This window comes from Labrus bergylta, chromosome 9 (genome assembly GCF_963930695.1).
Source record: "Labrus bergylta chromosome 9, fLabBer1.1, whole genome shotgun sequence".
Lineage (NCBI taxonomy): Eukaryota > Metazoa > Chordata > Actinopteri > Labriformes > Labridae > Labrus > Labrus bergylta.
Window position 1 is genome coordinate 17,128,477 of NC_089203.1, and position 19,204 is coordinate 17,147,680.

Here is a 19,204-nt window from a genome sequence, read left to right on the forward strand (position 1 = left end):
CCCCGAGGAAACAGAAGTGCTGCTAGAACACAAACATTGCAGGGAAGTGTGTGTGCTGCATGGGTTTGTGTGTCTGTCTTTTATTTAAGCCTCTCAGTCACATTAAAACAGGTCACACCCTATTAATAAGCTCATTCTCCATCCTTAGTCATCAAAGGCGGGGTCTATAGCTGATTAGAGGAAACAGTGTGGTTGCATTTGAAACACCCTCCTTCAAAACATTAGTGGGTTAAGTTAATTGAGTTGGGAAATGGACATTCACTACCCTGACTGACCTCAGTGTGGTCGCAATGATACTACAGGATAAAAGCCTATAAGCAATTCGATTAGTTTCTAATCTGTCCTTCAAGCAACTCACGACATCCTTACAAGAGGACCTCTATCACAGAGATCAATATATAAGAGAGTGTTCTTGATATAAAACATAGGTAAACGTTTGAGCCAGTAGGGAAAGGATCAATCTTTAGATGTTTTTTGTTTTTTTTGCTGTATCTGTTAAATCAAACTGAAACTTCTTCATATGATGGAGAAAATAGGATTGGAATTCTTTGAAAGACAATCAACCTAAAGAAAATCTTTTGAAATGATTAATTGTTTGGGGGGATTGGGTATGGTTTTTCCCCTATCAAATTAGATTTGTTGTTTCAGGAAGTTTAAGTATAATTTAATTCCATAAACCAGAAGTACACTGTGAAACTTCCTCTTTCCTAGTTTTATGCAACAAGGATGTGATCATGAAGATCCAAAAGTACATCCCTACCCTCCATAAAAAGCTCAGTGTACAAAAAAAGTGAAGTGAAAAGAGGATGTAGAAGAGATAATAATATGACTGGGCAGAGCTACTTTCTTTTCCGTGTTGGTTTCCTGTCAGTGCTTTGTTTTTACTAACATCTGCTAATGTTGTTAGACTAACTAAAGAGGAACGACAAAGCCTGACAGTCTTCAGAGTTGAGGGTTATCGTTGAATTGTTGTTGTTTTTCTCTGTTGGTGCATTTTATCACCTTTTTTCAATCTGGAATTTTTTGTAGATTTAAAGTACTGCTGAAAAGATCCATCTGACCTCAGTACAGGTGAGTGCATTTTACCATATAAGGGTTAGGAAAGTTTTTAGAGCTATCTGTATTTATTTAGGATTTTGTTTGATTTATTTCAAATTATAGGCTACAGTATTGAGATAGCACAGATCTATACACAGGCAGAAAGACTGTTTGTGAAAATTATTTGTTACTCTTATTATGGCTGCCCCATATATATACATCGTATATTACTAAGAATATGCTCAATTACAGAAACACATGTAATACAGTACAATCACATGTCACATTGCAGCACAAAAAATTATCAATAGTAGGAAGTACCGTATTTTCCGCACTATAAGGCGCACTTAAAAGCCTTTAATTTTCTCAAAAAACGACAGTGCGCCTTATAATCCGGAGCGCCTTATATATGGATCAATTGGTTAATTGGTTGATCCATACTGGTTGTACACGGCGCTCAGCAACACTGACTCGGATAATGACGAGAGGGAGCCGGGCATGTTGGATGCTGTACTCGCCCAACTGTTCAATTCGGACACTGAAGAAGAAGAATTCGAGGGATTCGTGGACGGGGAATGAACTGAAAAAGTGAGCTTTACGTGTTATACGTAACTGAACAATGTTGAGTTATGCACTAACGTTTGAATTAGCGGTATCAGACTGTGTTTCTTTTACGTGTTTACAACTGAACAAGGCTGGGAGATATTGTGAATATGCACATTAACGTTTGAACAACGTTGAGTTATTGTGAATGCACTACGTATAAAACTACGTTTTATATTATATATTATATATTTATATTTATATATTCACAATATCTCCCAGCCTTGTTCAGTTGTAAACACGTTCTATTCTATGCGCCTTATAATCCGGTGCGCCCTATATATGAAAACAGTTCTAAAATAGGCCATTCATTGAAGGTGCGCCTTATAGTGCGGAAAATACGGTAACTATACATAGCCTACATTTATTCAGCTACAGCTGCGCTTTTTTTTTTGCTTTTTCCATTGCACTGCAAATTAAATGTAAATAGGCTGTTATTTTTTACTTTACTACACTGAAAACATTCAATAATCGTTTTTGTCGATTTAATAAGTTCAGACTGAGAAGTCAAAACACGGTTTATAAATGAATAATCAAATCTTAATTTGCAATCATGAGTAATCATTTCTTTAGAGGTCGGTGGTAATTCACAAGCTGATGAATTACAAAAATGATCCCCATCTTTGGGACCTGTCAAACAATTTAACCTTCATATAGGTTGGAATAATTTAAGAACTTTTTCTGGCTTGTAAGAGGCTGCATAACCTCTCCCTCACCCTCAGGTTTAGTTAGTTAACTGACATCTGAGAGATTGTATCATAAATAATAAAGCTGTCAATGTTCTGACTTTATCCAGAAAAACAATGCAGCCCCTGGCGGTTGTCCTCTGGGTGGGAGCCATGTTTATGGGGCTCCAGCTGGGCGCTTCATTCCCTGACAGCTTTGTGGACCGCTCATCCAAGAACCTCTCCTCGGTCCCACAGGATCTGACACAGACGGTTGAGTTTTTAGACCTTTCATGCAACCACATACAGCATCTTCACCATGGAGACTTCAAACACACACCCTTCCTGAGGTTCCTGAACATCTCATGGAATAGTTTGGAGGAGATTGACACAGAGACGTTTCTGGACACACCACTCCTGAAAGAGCTGGACCTGTCACACAACAGGCTGAGGAACCTGTCAGGCCAGCAGTACCTGCTCTATACTCAGAATCTCCAGGTACTTAATTTGACCTCCAACCAGTTCCTCGCGATGACACTTGGCAGTGAGTTCATCTCCTTGGTAAATCTGGAGAGATTTGCAATTGGAGCCAAGAACATCTGTATGGGTGATTTCAAAAGCATTGCTGCAGTGAAACTACATATGCTGACCCTTTCCCTGGAGGATGAGCTGAAATATGAAGCAGGAAGCCTGAGGCAAGCTCATGCCAAAAGGCTTCAGATTTCCTTTACTAAATATCAAATAATTGACCATGATCTGTTAGCTGATGCTGTGTCGGTCTTTCCTGAAGTGGAGTTGATGAATTTGTTGGATGGCTACCAAGATATGATTAGACTGTTCAAGGAGGGAGAAGAAATCCACACATCTCATCTTTATCTAACCAACTTGTCAATCACCTGGGATGACTTAACTGACACTGTAAATGAAGTTCTGGCTACATCTATTGCTCATTTAAGCTTCTGTGATGTGACCCTATCCAAATTACCTTATAAAGGAACAGCTGTGGCCAAGACATCTCAAATGAAGTCCTTCACAGCCAGGCGGGTGGTAGTGACGTCTTTTCTTTTTTCACAGGAGGATGTATACAACTTTTTCATCAACTTGCCAGTGGAGAGTGTAGCTTTGCTCGAAGTTTCAATCATACACATGACATGTCCACAGTCACACAGTCCCCTCCTCCACCTGGACTTCTCCTATTGTGCTCTCTCTGACTCGATCTTCTCCCGAGTGGAGGGTCAAGAAACTGTCGACTGTGAGACTTTGGTTAATATTAGGAGACTGAATTTGCTAGGAAACAATCTCATGAGCCTTCAGGTCATTAGCAAACGTTTGAAACACATGTCATCCCTGAGAGAAGTGGATCTCAGCATTAACTCTCTGGTATATGATGGTTTGAAGGAATGTTCCTGGCCACCAAGCATCACCAATATGACTCTTTCCTCGAATGGACTAACAGACTCTGTTTTTAAATGTCTTCCAAATGGAACAGAGACACTGGATCTCCAGAACAACCAGATATTGGTAATACCATCATCCATCATGAAACTATCAAACCTTTCATCTCTGAATCTGAATTTCAACAGGCTGCGGGACCTGCCGCCATGCAATGGTTTCCCCTCAATAAATACTCTTCTGCTGAGGTTAAATTCCCTCCACACCCCATCAGTGAACCAGCTGGAGAGCTGCCCGAAACTGAAAACCCTTGACGTCAGTTCAAACCCATTCATCTGCACCTGTGCTTTGAGGAATTTCATAAATCTGGGAATCAAATCAGAACAGAAGAACAGTCACTCAGGAATTGAATTGCTGGGCTGGCCGTTGGATTATTACTGCACCTATCCAGAGGTCATGAGAAACTCCACCTTGAAAGAGATCTTGATCCCAGAGATCTCCTGTAATGCAGGCCTTCTAGCTGCCACTATCCTGTTCCCATCAGTGGCTTTGATTATTACAATTCTGACCCTCTGTCATTGTTTGGACGTTCCCTGGTACATAGGAATGATCTGGCAGTGGACCAGAGCCAAACATCGCGCCAGGACAAGGCAAGTTCGACCTGAAGATCTGGTGGGCATTGAGTTTCATGCTTTTGTGTCCTACAGCCAGCAGGATGCAGATTGGGTGCACAATTTTCTTCTTCCCAACCTCGAGGGTCCAGCTGGGGGGCTTCGAATCTGCCATCATGAGAGAAACTTTGTTCCTGGAAAGACAATTATTGAGAACATTGTCACCTGCGTGGAGAAATGCCAACGCTCCGTGTTCGTGTTGTCTGGCCACTTTGTTAAGAGCGAGTGGTGCCATTATGAGCTGTACTTTGCCAGCCACCAGCGCCTTGTTCAGGGATCAGGGAGCATTGTGTTGGTGCTGCTGGAGCCGCTTCCTCAATACCTCATCCCATCAAAGTACTACCAGCTGAAGTCCATGATGGAACGGCACACATACCTGGAGTGGCCTCAGGACAGAGCTAAGCACAGGCTGTTCTGGGCTAACCTTAGGGCTGCCCTACAGGCGGACCTGCCAAATGCACCAGTCACAGAACTAGAGGGATAACTGTGGGAAGCAGAATTATACAGAAGTGGGAAGATGAATGAAAACAAGAGTGTGTGCTAGAGGAAACACTGGAGAGGTGCATGTTCAAATATTCTTTATCAAATGAGCATTTTTATTGAGCTATGAGCTTACTAAGATCTGTACATGAACTGATTTTTTTTTACTGATGTAAACCTTGATTTCTGAAAATCATCAAACTAACAATTTCATCAAGTTTGTAACAAAAGCAATAAACTGGACCTAACAATACAAAAAAATGAACTTAATTCTTTGTCAACACCGACTCCCACAAAATGATTAAACCACTCCATATATGGTTGAGCATGTGTTTCGTAAGAAGAAAACTACACACATACAGTAAAACTGCACGAGTATTCGTTTGAGTTAGGGGGCAACTTTGAAGGCAAGGACACCTTTTTCAGACGAGTAACGAGTTTGGATGATGACAAGAGAGAGTTAGAAACATGTCCTGTGTTTGTAAGCAGCTGTTAGCATCAAAGTTAGTTTAGCTGCATTTCCACTGTGCCTGAAACATCAGCTAGGCAAAGGTCCAAAAGTCACAAACAAGACGTCAAGGCAGAGACTGGATGATGATGATTTTCTCGTTGATGCAGAAACGATGAAGCACACTGAACAGGTTCTCCGCACACCTCGACACCTGCCTCTCCATGGCCAGACGGAAATCTTCCTTCACTCCTTTTGTGATTCCTCGAGTCACTGTGTGGTGTCTGGGGGAAAAGAAAGAAAAAAAAAAGAAAAATTATAATTAAAATACAAAGATACAGGTGGCCAGAAGATTATTATTTATCATTAACTGAGACTCAGTACTGTATACAGCAGAAAGAAATTATGAAAACAAAATGGCACTCACTCTTTCCTTTATATAAATCAACCAGTCAATATAAAACACCAAACACTTCATCATCATCATCATCATCATCATAAAGTATAAAACACATAAAACAAGTTCACAAATGAAATGAGATCAAGTGTTATGAAAAGGCAGAAAACTCAACTGGCTGCACAAAAAGACCAACATCATCCGCAAATAACAACAACAACAATAACAACAACAACAGTGATGACCACAGAAAGACGAGCGATGGCTCAAAGTAACAAACGCCGACAGAAAATCAAAGAACGACTAGAACGACTTGATGTAGAATGACAGGCCCAAATCAAAACTGGGGGGATGACAAGCCTTGAAGTAGGGAATGAGGGAAGGGTGACTGGTGTAGGGGGAGGGATGGGACTGTGGGAGGAGGGGCCTGGGGTACCTGTCCATCGTCTGCACCCCTTGTAGCAGAAGGGTATTTAACTCCACCCCCAGGGCGGGACTAGGATTCCTGAGGGACAGCAACATTCAACAACTCTCCGTCAGTGAGGGTGCATTAAACTGTCTTTACATTTACAGCAATGATTGAAGGCGTTTAATAACAGGTTTATTTTGACCAGAAAACCCCCTTCTTTTTCTAATGCCTGCTCCTTAACAGCATTTTCTATTCAGAGTACAATTTCCCCCACAGGCCATGTCTATTTAGATCATCAATAACTGCACTGATGTCTTAAAAACAGGAACAAAACGGGAGTGTGCCAAGTCACAATGCATACTCAAAGCATTCTGAATGAGAAACTCTTACTTGATGAGCATCCCCTGATTCGGTAGCAGCTCCAGCTGAATCCTGCCCCCTTCTGGAGTACGCAGGTATGCAAACTCCTCCAGCATGTCGATGTCTGGTTAAAATCATGAGTTTATAGAAAATAACTTCAACAAAAAAAACAGACAAAGTAAACACGAGGGAACAGGTCTCCTTGAGTCTATTGTAAAGGCATACAAAGCCTTTCAAGACATTTTTCCTTGGATTGTAAGACCCTATACCATAATGGCTGAAGAGAAAATCCTTAATAATGGTGGCTGGTAGAAAGACAGGACATGGCTGTTATAGAAGCTAAATGCAATGATGGAAATTATGATGGACATCTACAAAATGGAGAGGATAAAAGCATTTGTCAATCATAAACTGGAACAGTTTGATTCACTTTGGGAAAAATTGAAAAACTATCCAACTCGCCATAGGCCTGTCATATTTTTTTATAAATTAATATCTGTGTTGTGAAGACAAGATCACTCCCCATCTGTGTTTTCATACTTTTTTGTTTGCTTTTCTTGTTTTCCGGTCCTACATATATAAACACCTCTGGCAGACAACATTTTGAAGCTCCAACCAGACATTAATTGACAACGCATTTGGAACAAGTTCCCTGCTCTTCTCTTTGTTTGGCCAGCTGTGCGTGTTTGACAGGATTGATAAGAGAAGAAGGCATGACCATCTCAGAGTATTATTGAGGTGTGGGTAAAAAAAGATACTGGTGACATAGTTGAAGAAATTCTCATATTGGAGGCCGCCTTGCTGACAGATCTTATCTACTGCCTTTAAGAACAGCATCTCGCCCTGAGGCCAGTCATGCTGCAGCAGCACCACCACATGACCAAGGGACAGGTCGTCCCGGCTGTCTGTGAAGGCACGGAGCTACATGGATGAAAGAAAAAGAGATGAAGTGGGTTTTAAACTTTTAAGAATCCAAATATTCAAGCAAAAAACAACAGCACAATTAGTGCTACTTATCTCAGTCCAAGTATAAAAATAAGATAACCGTAGTTTCATGCAGTTAAACAGACTTTACTTGTTACAGTACCTTGAAGCAGGCAAGCATCATCTGGAGGCAGAAAGGTAAAACAGCTTTGCTGGTGCAGGGCAGCAATCTCAGGTCATTACCTGGTTGACAAAATGAGTGCTGTTGTTGAAATTGTTCTGATATGGTTCTACATCACATCATAAATGGTGTCATTTATAACAGCAGTTAAAGCAAAGTTGTGAGTTTTTGTTCATATCTAACTTACAAAGGTAACCAGCAGTTTGCTTGTGATGTTGATACAGATTTACTACTGCTACTATTAAACTGTGTCAATATGCAGAAACACATTGTTAACTTTTTTCCACATTATAAAAATTATAATATAAGTCCATTTTACACAGACGTTCATAGATCAAAAAAACACTGACAGAATGTTGTTTGACAAAAGCTTTAGGTGTTTACCTTTCCTTGTTTTGGTCTTGCCTCTACCCTTATCTTCTTGGCTCTTTGTCGGTTCTTTGTTTGGAGGCACCAGCCCACTGACTACATCGAGCAGCTTCTCGCAGGCCATCTGATTTATAGATTGAATACAATATGAACAGTGTAACATGTGTGTATACAGGGCAGGGCTATTACACATATATACTAACACATTTCAAGAAGTTGTCAACAAATATTTTGGAACATGTGCTTGATAAATGTTATAAGAATACAAATCAGTTAATACAACTGATTGAATTTTTAGATTGATTAAGAAACTCTGCATTAAAGTGTAATACAAAACTAGAACTGTCATATCAACTAAAACAACTATATGCAGTTGAATTTATTTTTAAATTGACCGTAACGTGTACACCATCTACAGGTCAGTTGATGTCAGTGATTTATTTTTTGGGCACAATATGGTAAAAACAAGTCAACAGCAATCAAAACATGAAGAAAAGATATTAAAATAAGTGGAGGCAGCTACAGTAAATGTGTGCAGCACTGGATGTATAGTATGGTATGGTAATTGCAGAGACTGTAAATCTCAATGTGGTACAAAAAGGAGAATACGTCAAACCAACAGTTAAAATACAGAGCAAGGTGTTCATTGAGAAATAAGAAAATGGGACAGAGAAACGAAGCTATTTGCAACATGTAATAGTGCATGCATGGTCCACACGCAGCTTAGAGGAATGCCGGGTCTGTATGTTTGTGTGCGTGTGGTGTCTGTGTGTTTACCCTGTGCTCTCCCAGTGCATAATGGCAGGAGGCCTGCTGTATGAGGGCCCTGTGGTGCTCCAGGCTGGCCTGACCGGAGGGGCTTTGCTGCCCAGGCTGAGGCTGCTGCACTGCAGCCATCTGGTGCAGGCTGGAGAGGGCCTTACGGTACTGACCCTGGAGACACACACTATTAATCAGCATAAAATCACACAACACATTACAACAATAACAGATCCTAGGAGATTGCATTATTTAAAAAGATAATAACAATATTAAATATAGCTATACACAGTTATTTGCTGCTTATTCAATTACTACATTTAAACTAAAGGACATAGTTTTATGTTATCCAGTTTTTAAAAAATGAAATGCTTGGGGACGCAGATGGCCTTGCGATTAGAGTGCACCGCATGAACGGAGGCTGTAGTCCTCCAAGCCAGCGGCCTGGATTCGAGTCTGACCTGCAGCTCCTTTCCTACACTATCCACTGTCCTATCCAAATAAAGGCCCCAAATTAATCATAATAAATAAACAAATAAAATCAGATAAAATACTTTCAAAAGTACAGACCAAAAGATACTGTGAAAGGGCATCAGAATGAAAACATTGTAACTGTTTCTTGCCTGGTATATGATCATGTCTGTGAGGAATATTCTGAACCACAGCCAGCTGTCCGTCTTCCAGGTGCCGCAGATCTTCTTAAACTCTATAAAAGGAAAAGGTTACATGCAAAGATTTCTCCCCCACTTTATTCATTTTTATAAATAAAGAAATAAAGGGAAGACAATTTTACAAGTTGTATTTTTAAGAACCGCAGTAGAAGTGACTTGATCCTATCTTAGTGTCCAAAGCAATGCATATATAAAGAAAAGGGGAATAACCTGTTTCCAGGCCGTCGTGGGAGTGAAGAAGGTCCCAGCTTTCCCTGGCCGTGCGGAAGCTGTCTAGAGTCTCTGACCAGCTGGGCATCTCAGTCTTGTTCACTAAAATGTGTCGACCTCGACCTTTTCCCAAGCCTTCTTCATCATCTGAGCTCTACAGTCACACAGACATAGAAAGTATATTTTCAGATACGTCTGAATACACGCTTGAGTCAAAACTGTTTGAGTGCACACACAGAAACCTTACACTCTGAAAGTGATCTGTCAAATTTGCTTTGCTCTCACAATAATGACAGAAACATGTCAGTGATTCCTGAATGTGTCCTCACCATTGTCTTCTCCCTTCCATCAGCCAGTTTACGTTTCTTATGAACATGTTTAGCTGCTCCTCTTTCCACTTCCATGTCATTATACACCGAACTCAAATCCTCTACAAGAATCCACGGCCCAGAACTCAACGCATTCACACCTGCAAAACATGAAACACATCAAGTAACCTTTCGTCTTCAGGACAACGAAGATGAATGACAGGAAGGGAACTATGTGTGCATACAAAGACGAACTCTGACCCTGGAACAGTGCAGGCTGTACAGCTGAGACGTAGAGGAAGGCGCTGCGGAAGAGCACAAGCGCAGCACAAATGACCACTTGGCTGCAGCAGCGCGATCTTGTGTCTCCTTCGAGACCAGGCAGGTAGCGACACAGCTCCTTCACTCTCTGCAGCATGTCCACATAACTCCTACAACAATGACATTACACACACACACACACACAGAATGAATTAGACTGATTATTGCCTTTATTTTAGACAAAAGGACAGTAGACGGAGTGGGATTGCAGAATAATAAGCAGGTAAGAGTTGAACCTAGGCTGCCCGCTTCGAGGACCACACCCTCTGTACAGGCGCCCCTTTTGTTAATCTTCTAAAAGCATCAAGAAACAATCTCTTTCTGAATGTCTCACATTATAACAAACTCATCATGACATGATGAAAACACCATTTGGACATTTTGTAAGAAATCGTTTGATGTAGCATTCTGCTAATTATATTTTGGAAGATTTAACTAAAGTATTTGTTTTTATGTTTAATGGCTTACAGTATGTGATGGAGTATATTTTTACATAAATGTAGTAAACCAGAGCAACTACACTAACCCTACACTACTATAAAGCAATGTGTTTATCTAATTATTATCTGTTGTGACTCTGATCTATTCAAAAGACGATATCCTGCAAACAGCTCACAATATAACAACAAATTTCACCTGTAAAAAAAACTAAATCTATTAAAATGATCATAGAGTAAGATCATCTCTTTTAACACAAATGTACATTGTGACTTTAAGAATGTAGGAATGATTGCTGGAATGTTGTATTAGACTGCATTAATTCAAACTGGGTTTACTACATATTCAATAATTGATTGGATTGATGTTATAAATGCGCATGAAGAATCCCCGGAATTAAAAACAACTGCAACACAGCTCTGGTTGATTGACAGGCTGATAGTAGTTTACCTCTGTCCCTTGTCTCCCTGCCACTCGCAGCGGGCTCCGACCACAGCAAGTATGTCCAACAGCCTCTCCCAAGGTTCTGCCACCACTGATGACTTTTCTGACAAGCCATCAATCACATATCGCTGGGAACCACGAGACACGGTGGGCGACTTCAGGGAACTGCCCTCTTGGGACCCTTAACAAGATGAATTTGAAAAACTGTTAGGCTGGAAGGTAATAAATAGAAAAGTATGGAAATAAAGAATACTGAAGAGTTAGGATTTCATTTCAAGTTATATCACTGGGCTAGCACTAAAAGAAGCCTTACCCTGTATCTGTACATCAGGTGAGGGTCCACGGGTGACATAGCCGATATAGAATTCAGCGGCTTTCAGCATATAATTCTGCATAAGGCTGGCTGGCAAGCGCATGTCCATGTTGTTTATGACCAAGGGAAGGACATCACACACTGGAGTAAAAACAAAGAAAAAGTGTTCCAATGATAAAATATGACAAGTGTTTTTGTCTTTTTCTTTATTTAATAATAAGCAACATTTTTATGAGGGGGTCACTCACCAAAGAGTTTCCTAAAGCAGTTAACCGGAGTCTCCACATTCTCTGATGCCTCCGCCTCTAACAAGGTTTCTCCTAAATTTACCTAAACATACAGTCGAATGTTGGCAGTGATCGTTTAAGTTGTATTTATTCCAGGTTCGTTTGTAAACAATCATGTCTAAAGTATTGGTACTTACCCCGTGTTGAACTACTGACTCCGGAAAGCGCTTAAGAAGGAGGAGTAGCATCTCTGCCTTCTCCAAAGTGTTGAAACACTGCTCTGTGGCTTTCAGTAGCATCTCACACTGCACACGACCAGGAAGTGTCTCAAATAGCCCTGGGAGGGAATAAACACACATGGACAGAAAAAATAAAAGAATATTTCAGAATTACAAAACACACAGCCATTGCTCCCACACTTCAATATAACTTCCCTATCAGTAAGGATGCTTTAATGCAGTGGTTCTCAACTCGTCAAGCCTCAGGACCAATTTTCAGATATATTTTTTCATCCTGTCAGATTAATTTAATAAAATAAAGGTGTCATTTACAACTCAGTCAGTTTTTGACAATTTTTTCCAGGCACTATTCACAACTGAAAACGGGTCTGCATCCCCCTTTTGGGCTACGAACAAAAAGTTGAGAACCACTGCTGTAATGCATTATCACATATGTGGTCTATGTACCTCAAGAGCAGTAAGAACAATCTCACCTCGTAAAAACTGAGCATGTTTGTCCTGAGCGTCACTACGCAGGGCAGCGGTGATGACACTGATCTCCCGCCATACAATGGGCTGATCTGGAAAGTTTAGGAACCTACAGGATATGCAAACCATTGTCAATTCAACTCAATTCAAAACCTTTATTTTAACTCGAAAGACACTGAGATTTCCCTCATTTACAGTGAGGTCGAGCTCACAGCATAGAAGAGGAGATGCAAATAAAAGCACATTTTTAAAAGGAAACTGTCTTCACATTTAATCCATGAGGTCAAACTTTTGCATATATAAAATATATTGTTTTCTTATTTTTCCATCAACTCACTCATTCACTCCATTTTTAAAAGATCAATGCCTGTTCCATTTAGCTGATAGAGGGTTAACATTCTCAGTCTTTCTATTGTATGTATGTGTCTAAGTGTGTGTGTATGAATACGTGTATAGGTTACTGTATATGTGTTTATATTTAATGAAATGAAATGAATGAAATTGTGTAATTCGATTTGTTTAGTTGATTTATTTGTCTCTTAAGAGGTGAGGTCCCTTGTATAAGCCTGTTGGCTTCTTGACCTCTCCTGACACACCTTTTATGTTTTTGTTAATCCTATTTTGATGTATTCTTATGTGTGCTAAAAAATAAATAAATCAAAATAAATAAATCAAAATAAATAAATAATGAATAGAAAAAATAAAAATAAAATAAAATGAAAAAATGAATACAAATAAAAAAAATTAAAAAATTAATTAATTAATAAAAATAATAAAATAATAAAAATAAAAATAAATGAATAAAAATAAATAAATAAAAATAAATATATAAATAAGTAAAAAATAAGAAAAATAAATCAGCTAAAACAAACAAACAAACAAACAAACAGAGAAATGGCCAGCTCAGACTCAGCATTATTATAAACTCACATGTCATAAAGCAGCCTCCCTGCAGAAGCTGTCCTCTCTGCGTTGCGTTCAATGATGTACATTTCATACTGGGAAAACACAAAGTCGAAATTATTTAACATCACAAATAGGATTCACGCGTGATAATATTAAAAACTACTGTCACCTGTATGTTGAAATCTGCAGGGTAAAGGGTTCTTGCAGTTATTAGCCAGGCTTTCGCCGCACAAGGGTCATCTGAGACCAACTCTCGGGCTCTTTTCACCAAAAACTCACAGTCTTTTTGCGCTGACATTTTACAAGACCAGAGCTTTCAGTGTAACGCACTTAACGACATCTACACACGGTTCATTCACTCGCTCAAGAAGCCTTTCTGTGCAAAAACAAGTGTAGGAAATCAGCTAGCAACAGGGCTACCTAGTTAGCACTGGCTTTGTGACATTCACCTGACATCTTGCCTTGAAATATTAACAACACAATGCTCTGATATCCAGTGATATTATAAATGTGTGACAGATTCTGAAAAGGAAAAGTAGTTCAATCGCTAAAATAATGTCTATTAAACCTATTCTTTTTTTTTCCTTTACCGACACAACTGAATTACGACATTTACGTCACATTTCTGTCGTAAAAATTACGTTTCAACCTGCTTTACGACCAACACTCAAGCACTGCCTACTTAGTCGCACCCTACAGTCTTATGGTCGCACCGCAACCACACGAAAAAGTAGTAATTTGGGACGTTTTATTTCATTTCAAACCAACCCAAAAACAATCAACCTTACAGTATCTTACACTGTTACACCGTAAAAATAAATAAATAATAATAACTAAAGCGTAAAACTGTTTAAAGAAGCTCTCCGACATTTAGAAGCAACTCCATCCCTATGTGCTCTCAAATCATGCGATACTGCGCATGCGCTGAAGACGCCCTGCTGGCTTGCTGCTGTCACCTGCTGCTGGGGGCTTCAGACCAGACACGACCTACAGTTGTGTCCCAATTACTCTGCGAAATACTTGCACTCTTCCCGTGCAGGGACAATACATCCACTGGTTTACTATTACTAAGCAGGTAAAACAGATTTCTAAGATAAATTCACTGTTTTTGTTTTTGCCTCTTGATATTCAGTCGAAGTCTCCAAACCCCGTTTTGACTTCTGATAATGCTAAGCAGGAAGCATGCTATGAATTATAGTCTTTTTGCAGAAGCAGGCAGCCCTTAATACACGACCACTCGGTTAGCCCTTTCTAAACTTTTTACACATTTAAGATAAGAATGTTTATCGATACAACCGAGAACAGGCCAGGTGACTGTTCACCTAGCCTGGTTCGCTAATCGGGCTAGCACTCGGTTGTACAGCTAGCCTGACGGTGCTTTGTTGATCTTCAGCCAACTATGAAAACGCAGATTAATATAAGTTATCGCGTGTCCTTGATGTAATGGCAGCCTTAATAGAAACTAGGCCTTGGTTTCTGTATTAGCCTAACATTACTGTCCTGGAGCATGTAAGGACAACAGGCACGGTGCACAGAGGGCGTGTATGCTAAAGGTTTAACTATTGAATAATAATGTGTTGTAGTCTTCTGCTTCAATCTATTGATTCATTAAGACTTTCAGTATCAATACATGGTTGTTGCAGTTTCACTATTAATGTTGTCTGTAATAGGGATATAGGAAGCACTTCCTGCACAACAAAAATACTATACAGCATAGCTCTAGTGTTAATCCAACATGCATTAAGCAAGTATCCATAACTGAGGTATTTGCACTTAGTTAATGGGAATAAAACCATCCAGTGTGGTGTGATATGGTTTCATTGTATCGTCTTTCAAAATAAAAAAACAAGCTCCTTAATGTCAGCACCATGTGGCAGTGTGTTGAGGATCTTATGTAGTTTTATTTTGGCACACATACTGTGACCTCCAGTGCCCTAACTGCTTTGAGTACCCCTTACTGGATCTATATTTAGAGAACTTCTTGACAACTTGCTTTATCTAAGGAAGTGCTCAGTTACACTATTGTATCTGGTTTATTAATGTTTTTAAAACTTCTATTTTCTTCTGCTTGATGGTTGATTTGACTTGTAGCAGATTTATTTTATGTGGTAGATAACCATCAATCAATCAATCAATCAATTTTTATTTGTATAGCGTCAACTCATAACAAGTGTTATGTCGAGACACTTAACAAAAAGCAGGTAAAATACCTTACTCATTGTTATGTTACAAAGATCCGGCCTATCCATTATGAGCACTTTAGCAAAGCAGCAAAAGTTACAGTGGTAAGAAAGAAAAAACTGCCTTATTAAAAGGCAGAAATCTTCTGGGGGGGGGGGGGGTTGTTCTGGCAGGCCGTCAACCAACGCCACGGTCTTCTGGCCTTTTTATAGTACGTCAAATAAAGTATTACATTAAACGCTTGATATATCCAAAAACACAATCCTTTCAGATTTGAATTAAACGTTCACTCCTAGTGTTCTCTGCCACTAATAGTTGTTTAGCTCTTCTCCACTTCAGTCCGTTAAGTTGTGTAATAACTCTTATCAGTGGCTGGTTTGGGAAACCTGTTCATACAAGATGAAGGCAGAAGGCAGAGGTTTAACAGTTTGATCTGTTTAAGCCCACAAAGAGCATGAACAGATCATTAAACTAGTCCCTGAACAAAATAAATATAAATGAGAATATTTTCAAAAATGAATTGTATCAGTATCAGAGACACAGAATAATAAAATATTTGACCCAGTGAGTTATTTATGTATTGATGTTATTATTCTGGTCATGTCATTTTTTGTCAATTTATCAAAAATGTATTTATGTAAAAAAAAAAATGAAAACAAGGAATATATGTTTTTTATTATTGATTAGAATCCAAATTGTATGTCTTTTACTCTTGACTAAAATGTTGATGAGTGTTAGGAAGGGATCTTTTGGAACATTTATCCTCTGTCTTTATCCCACGCGTACAATCCCCTCATACTGTCATACTTTCACATGAAGACAAATGATGGCAGAAAAATGATTTGAAATAGATAAGTGGATTTAGTTGTTATATATAAAATTTCCTCTCGCTTTTACAGGTTGCCTTGCTGATGCAATGCTAAAAGAATAGAAAGCTGAGCCTCCCATGGCTGTAAGCACCATGGACTCTGAGTCACCCCGGACCCCTCAGCCTCAGGCTGCCCTGACCAAAGGAGGGCGCTCCCTGCTACCTGTTGGTGCCCTGAGTGCTAAGCTGGGCCCTCAAGGGAAGCATTATGTCTGCGGTTCTGTCGCAGCTTTTACTAACATCATGGTGACTTTCCCCATCCAGAAGCTGCTGTTCCGCCAGCAGCTCCATGGTGTTCTGGCCACAGAGGCGGTACGACAGCTTCAGAGGGATGGGCTGAGAAATCTTTACCGGGGCCTGCTGCCCCCACTGCTCCAGAAAAGCACTACGGTGGCCATCATGTTTGGGCTGTACCAGGACTTCTCCAGAGTCTTACTGGAACAGGCACGTGGTAGTGGTTTGCCAGAGCTGGTCACACGAAGCTTTGCTGCAGCATTAGCAGGAACTGCAGAGGCCATCTTGACACCGTTTGAGCGCGTGCAGACTCTCCTTCAAGACCATCGGCACCATGACCGCTTCAACAACACAGCTCACACCTTCCGAACACTTCTGACACAGCATGGTGTCAGTGAATGCTACCGTGGCCTCGTGCCCATACTCCTCCGTAATGGCCCGAGCAATGTGCTCTTTTTCGGGCTGCGTGGACCCATTAAGGAGCAGCTCCCAGAGGCCTCTAGCTGGGCTGGCCACATGGTTAATGATTTTGTGTGTGGAGGGTTGTTAGGGGCAGCCCTTGGCATTATGTTCTATCCATTAAACGTGGTAAAGTCCCGAGCTCAGTCTCAGGTCGGTGGAGCTTTCCAGCCTTGCAGACAGGTGCTGCTTACAGTGTGGAGAGAGAGGGGCTGCAGTGTGGCCAGGCTCTTTAGAGGGGCCCATCTCAACTACCACCGTTCACTGCTGTCCTGGGGTATCATCAACGCCACCTACGAGCTGCTGCTCAAGCTAATATGAGGGGAGGGAGATGAAGATGAGAAAATAGAGATCTAAAGAACAAGAGAAAGTATTTAAAGGGAAAAATATGTTTAGAATCAGTCTGTTGTGAAGGAAGGAAATCGAAAGTGAAGCCAATGCACTTGCTCTTTGCTGTGAGTCTGGAGTTTCTGAGAGAGAAAGAGAGAGATGTGGAGCTGAACTTCTGACAGGGGCCAATACTCAGTTTGAGTTCAAACAACCTGCCACATGCTGTAACTATTTCCTGTTGTCAAAGTATTAAAAACCCATACACATGCTTAAGCCTACATATAAACCTGTGCCAGGGTCCAACTGAATGCCCTTGTTTGCTCTGTACAAAAATTCAAGGGGAGCAAACTGAATTTCAGTGATCCCCCCCCACCTCCACTATTTCAATCAAAGGTTACTTGAGTGTATTCTGTTTTGTAGGAGACTCTGTTTCTTTATATGTGCTGTGTGCTGTGGTGTTCTGTCTATCTGTTTGACCAAGAGCACTTTCTGTCAGAGGTTGTGATCTGCTACATAACTGAAAGACTTTTGTACTTTTTGTCAATTTAAATGCCCCCAAGTCACTGTCAAATCAAGTGTTGGCATCATTTTTCTTTTTTTCCCCCTTTATCTTAATCAGCTAATAAATGTGAGATGACAAGATTTATACTCATAATAACTGAAATGCTTATGAGTGTTCTTTGAAAAAAACCTTCTAGCAAACACAGGCAGGCTATTTTAAACAGCATAAATATATTTTTGTTTATAATTTATTGGAAAGGAGAGAAATTATTTTAAATTTCTAAATTCTAAATTGCACCTTTTTCTTTTTCATTTTCAGCTTTTATGTAGTTATTTACTCTCAACTTTATTTTATTAATGATTTTTTTTTTTTTTTTTCAAAACAAAATTTAAAATCTCATGTTTAATCCATCTATCTGTCCTCCTCTGCTCATTCTTTGACACTGTTACTTATCTCACGCTTGCTCTCCTCTCTGTCTGTAACATCTGTTGACATAATGGGCTCAGATTTCAAGCTTGAGTAGAGGCAGTCACTACGCAGCCGCTCTGGCTGGGATACGACAGCCCGAAGAGGAAAGGCATGCTGCTCGGACACTGAGAGAGAGAATGAACAGTAATGGTGCTGAAAGAAGACAGGCGCAAAGGGTAATGTTCACTGGCACAAAAAGCTCAAGCTGCCATGTAAATGGATCACTTGGCCTATTTCTTCAACTCTTTTTTATTATGACTGTCCACAGTCGCGTTTCATGAACTTTTTTTTTTCAGGATGATCTCGTGAAAGACTTTGTTGTGACTCAGGCTTTGAAAGTAGGACACCCTTGCAGAAATGTAATGTTGCTGTCTATGTAAAACACTTATTTCAGAAGCACAAATCACCAAAACTCCATTAAAAACAGTTTGTGAAAGTTGCAACCACATGAAATGTTGAAGTCAACCCATTAAAAAGTGTGGACAGATATTTGTAATGTGGCTGTTTCTGATAATACATTTGTGATTGACTAATTTTCTCCAAGAATAAGTGAAATTTAACACAAAAAAGACTAATGATATTTTACTCAAGTCACAAAGACTTTACATGAAACTGAATAGCGTCTGTGTGTCTGCAGTGCCATTCCAACTTGTGACTAATGCTTTACAATGACATCACTTCTGTACTGCAGTACTCTTACCAAACATGCACCATCATCCCTTTGACAACAACCACACAAACGCAAAAATAAAATGAATTGTGTTCAGGTTTAACAAAAGTAACACTTGACGGTGCAGTATTTAACTTCTACTGTCTTGGTCATAACCTCTTTCTGTGTTTTACAGTGTGCATTTGATCAATCTTGACTCTCTCAGCAGCACTACACTGTCAGACCACGTTTTCTTCCACATTGGCAAAAGT

General features: G+C 40.0%; 3 protein-coding genes across 4 annotated transcripts; 2 read left to right on the top strand and 1 right to left on the bottom strand.

Annotated features, from left to right (window-relative positions):
* Window positions 1-856: 856 nt before the first annotated feature.
* Window positions 857-5,140, top strand: tlr1 (toll-like receptor 1). Its single transcript, XM_020642603.3, has 2 exons — window positions 857-1,071; window positions 2,438-5,140. Exon 2 carries the CDS (start codon window positions 2,445-2,447, stop codon window positions 4,851-4,853), a length of 2,409 nt encoding a protein of 802 aa, XP_020498259.2. The 5' UTR covers window positions 857-1,071; window positions 2,438-2,444; the 3' UTR covers window positions 4,854-5,140.
* ints10 (integrator complex subunit 10) lies at window positions 4,945-14,019 on the bottom strand. 2 transcript variants are annotated; one of them, XM_065958811.1, is made up of 18 exons: window positions 13,411-14,019; window positions 13,266-13,333; window positions 12,341-12,444; window positions 11,826-11,965; window positions 11,650-11,731; window positions 11,402-11,542; window positions 11,095-11,269; window positions 10,147-10,316; window positions 9,907-10,046; window positions 9,578-9,731; window positions 9,320-9,402; window positions 8,715-8,870; window positions 7,953-8,061; window positions 7,551-7,630; window positions 7,222-7,384; window positions 6,494-6,587; window positions 6,131-6,199; window positions 4,945-5,581 (listed from the first exon to the last, which is right to left on the bottom strand). In XM_065958811.1, exons 1-18 carry the CDS (start codon window positions 13,537-13,539, stop codon window positions 5,425-5,427), a joined length of 2,214 nt encoding a protein of 737 aa, XP_065814883.1. In that variant the 5' UTR covers window positions 13,540-14,019; the 3' UTR covers window positions 4,945-5,424. The 2 variants fall into 2 exon arrangements, with proteins under 2 accessions (XP_065814883.1, XP_020498261.1); XM_020642605.3 differs by lacking the exon at window positions 6,131-6,199.
* A 144-nt stretch (window positions 14,020-14,163) lies between these two features.
* Window positions 14,164-19,065, top strand: slc25a51b (solute carrier family 25 member 51b). The gene is made up of 2 exons (XM_020642671.3): window positions 14,164-14,316; window positions 16,322-19,065. Exon 2 carries the CDS (start codon window positions 16,369-16,371, stop codon window positions 17,302-17,304), a length of 936 nt encoding a protein of 311 aa, XP_020498327.1. The 5' UTR covers window positions 14,164-14,316; window positions 16,322-16,368; the 3' UTR covers window positions 17,305-19,065.
* Window positions 19,066-19,204: the final 139 nt, after the last annotated feature.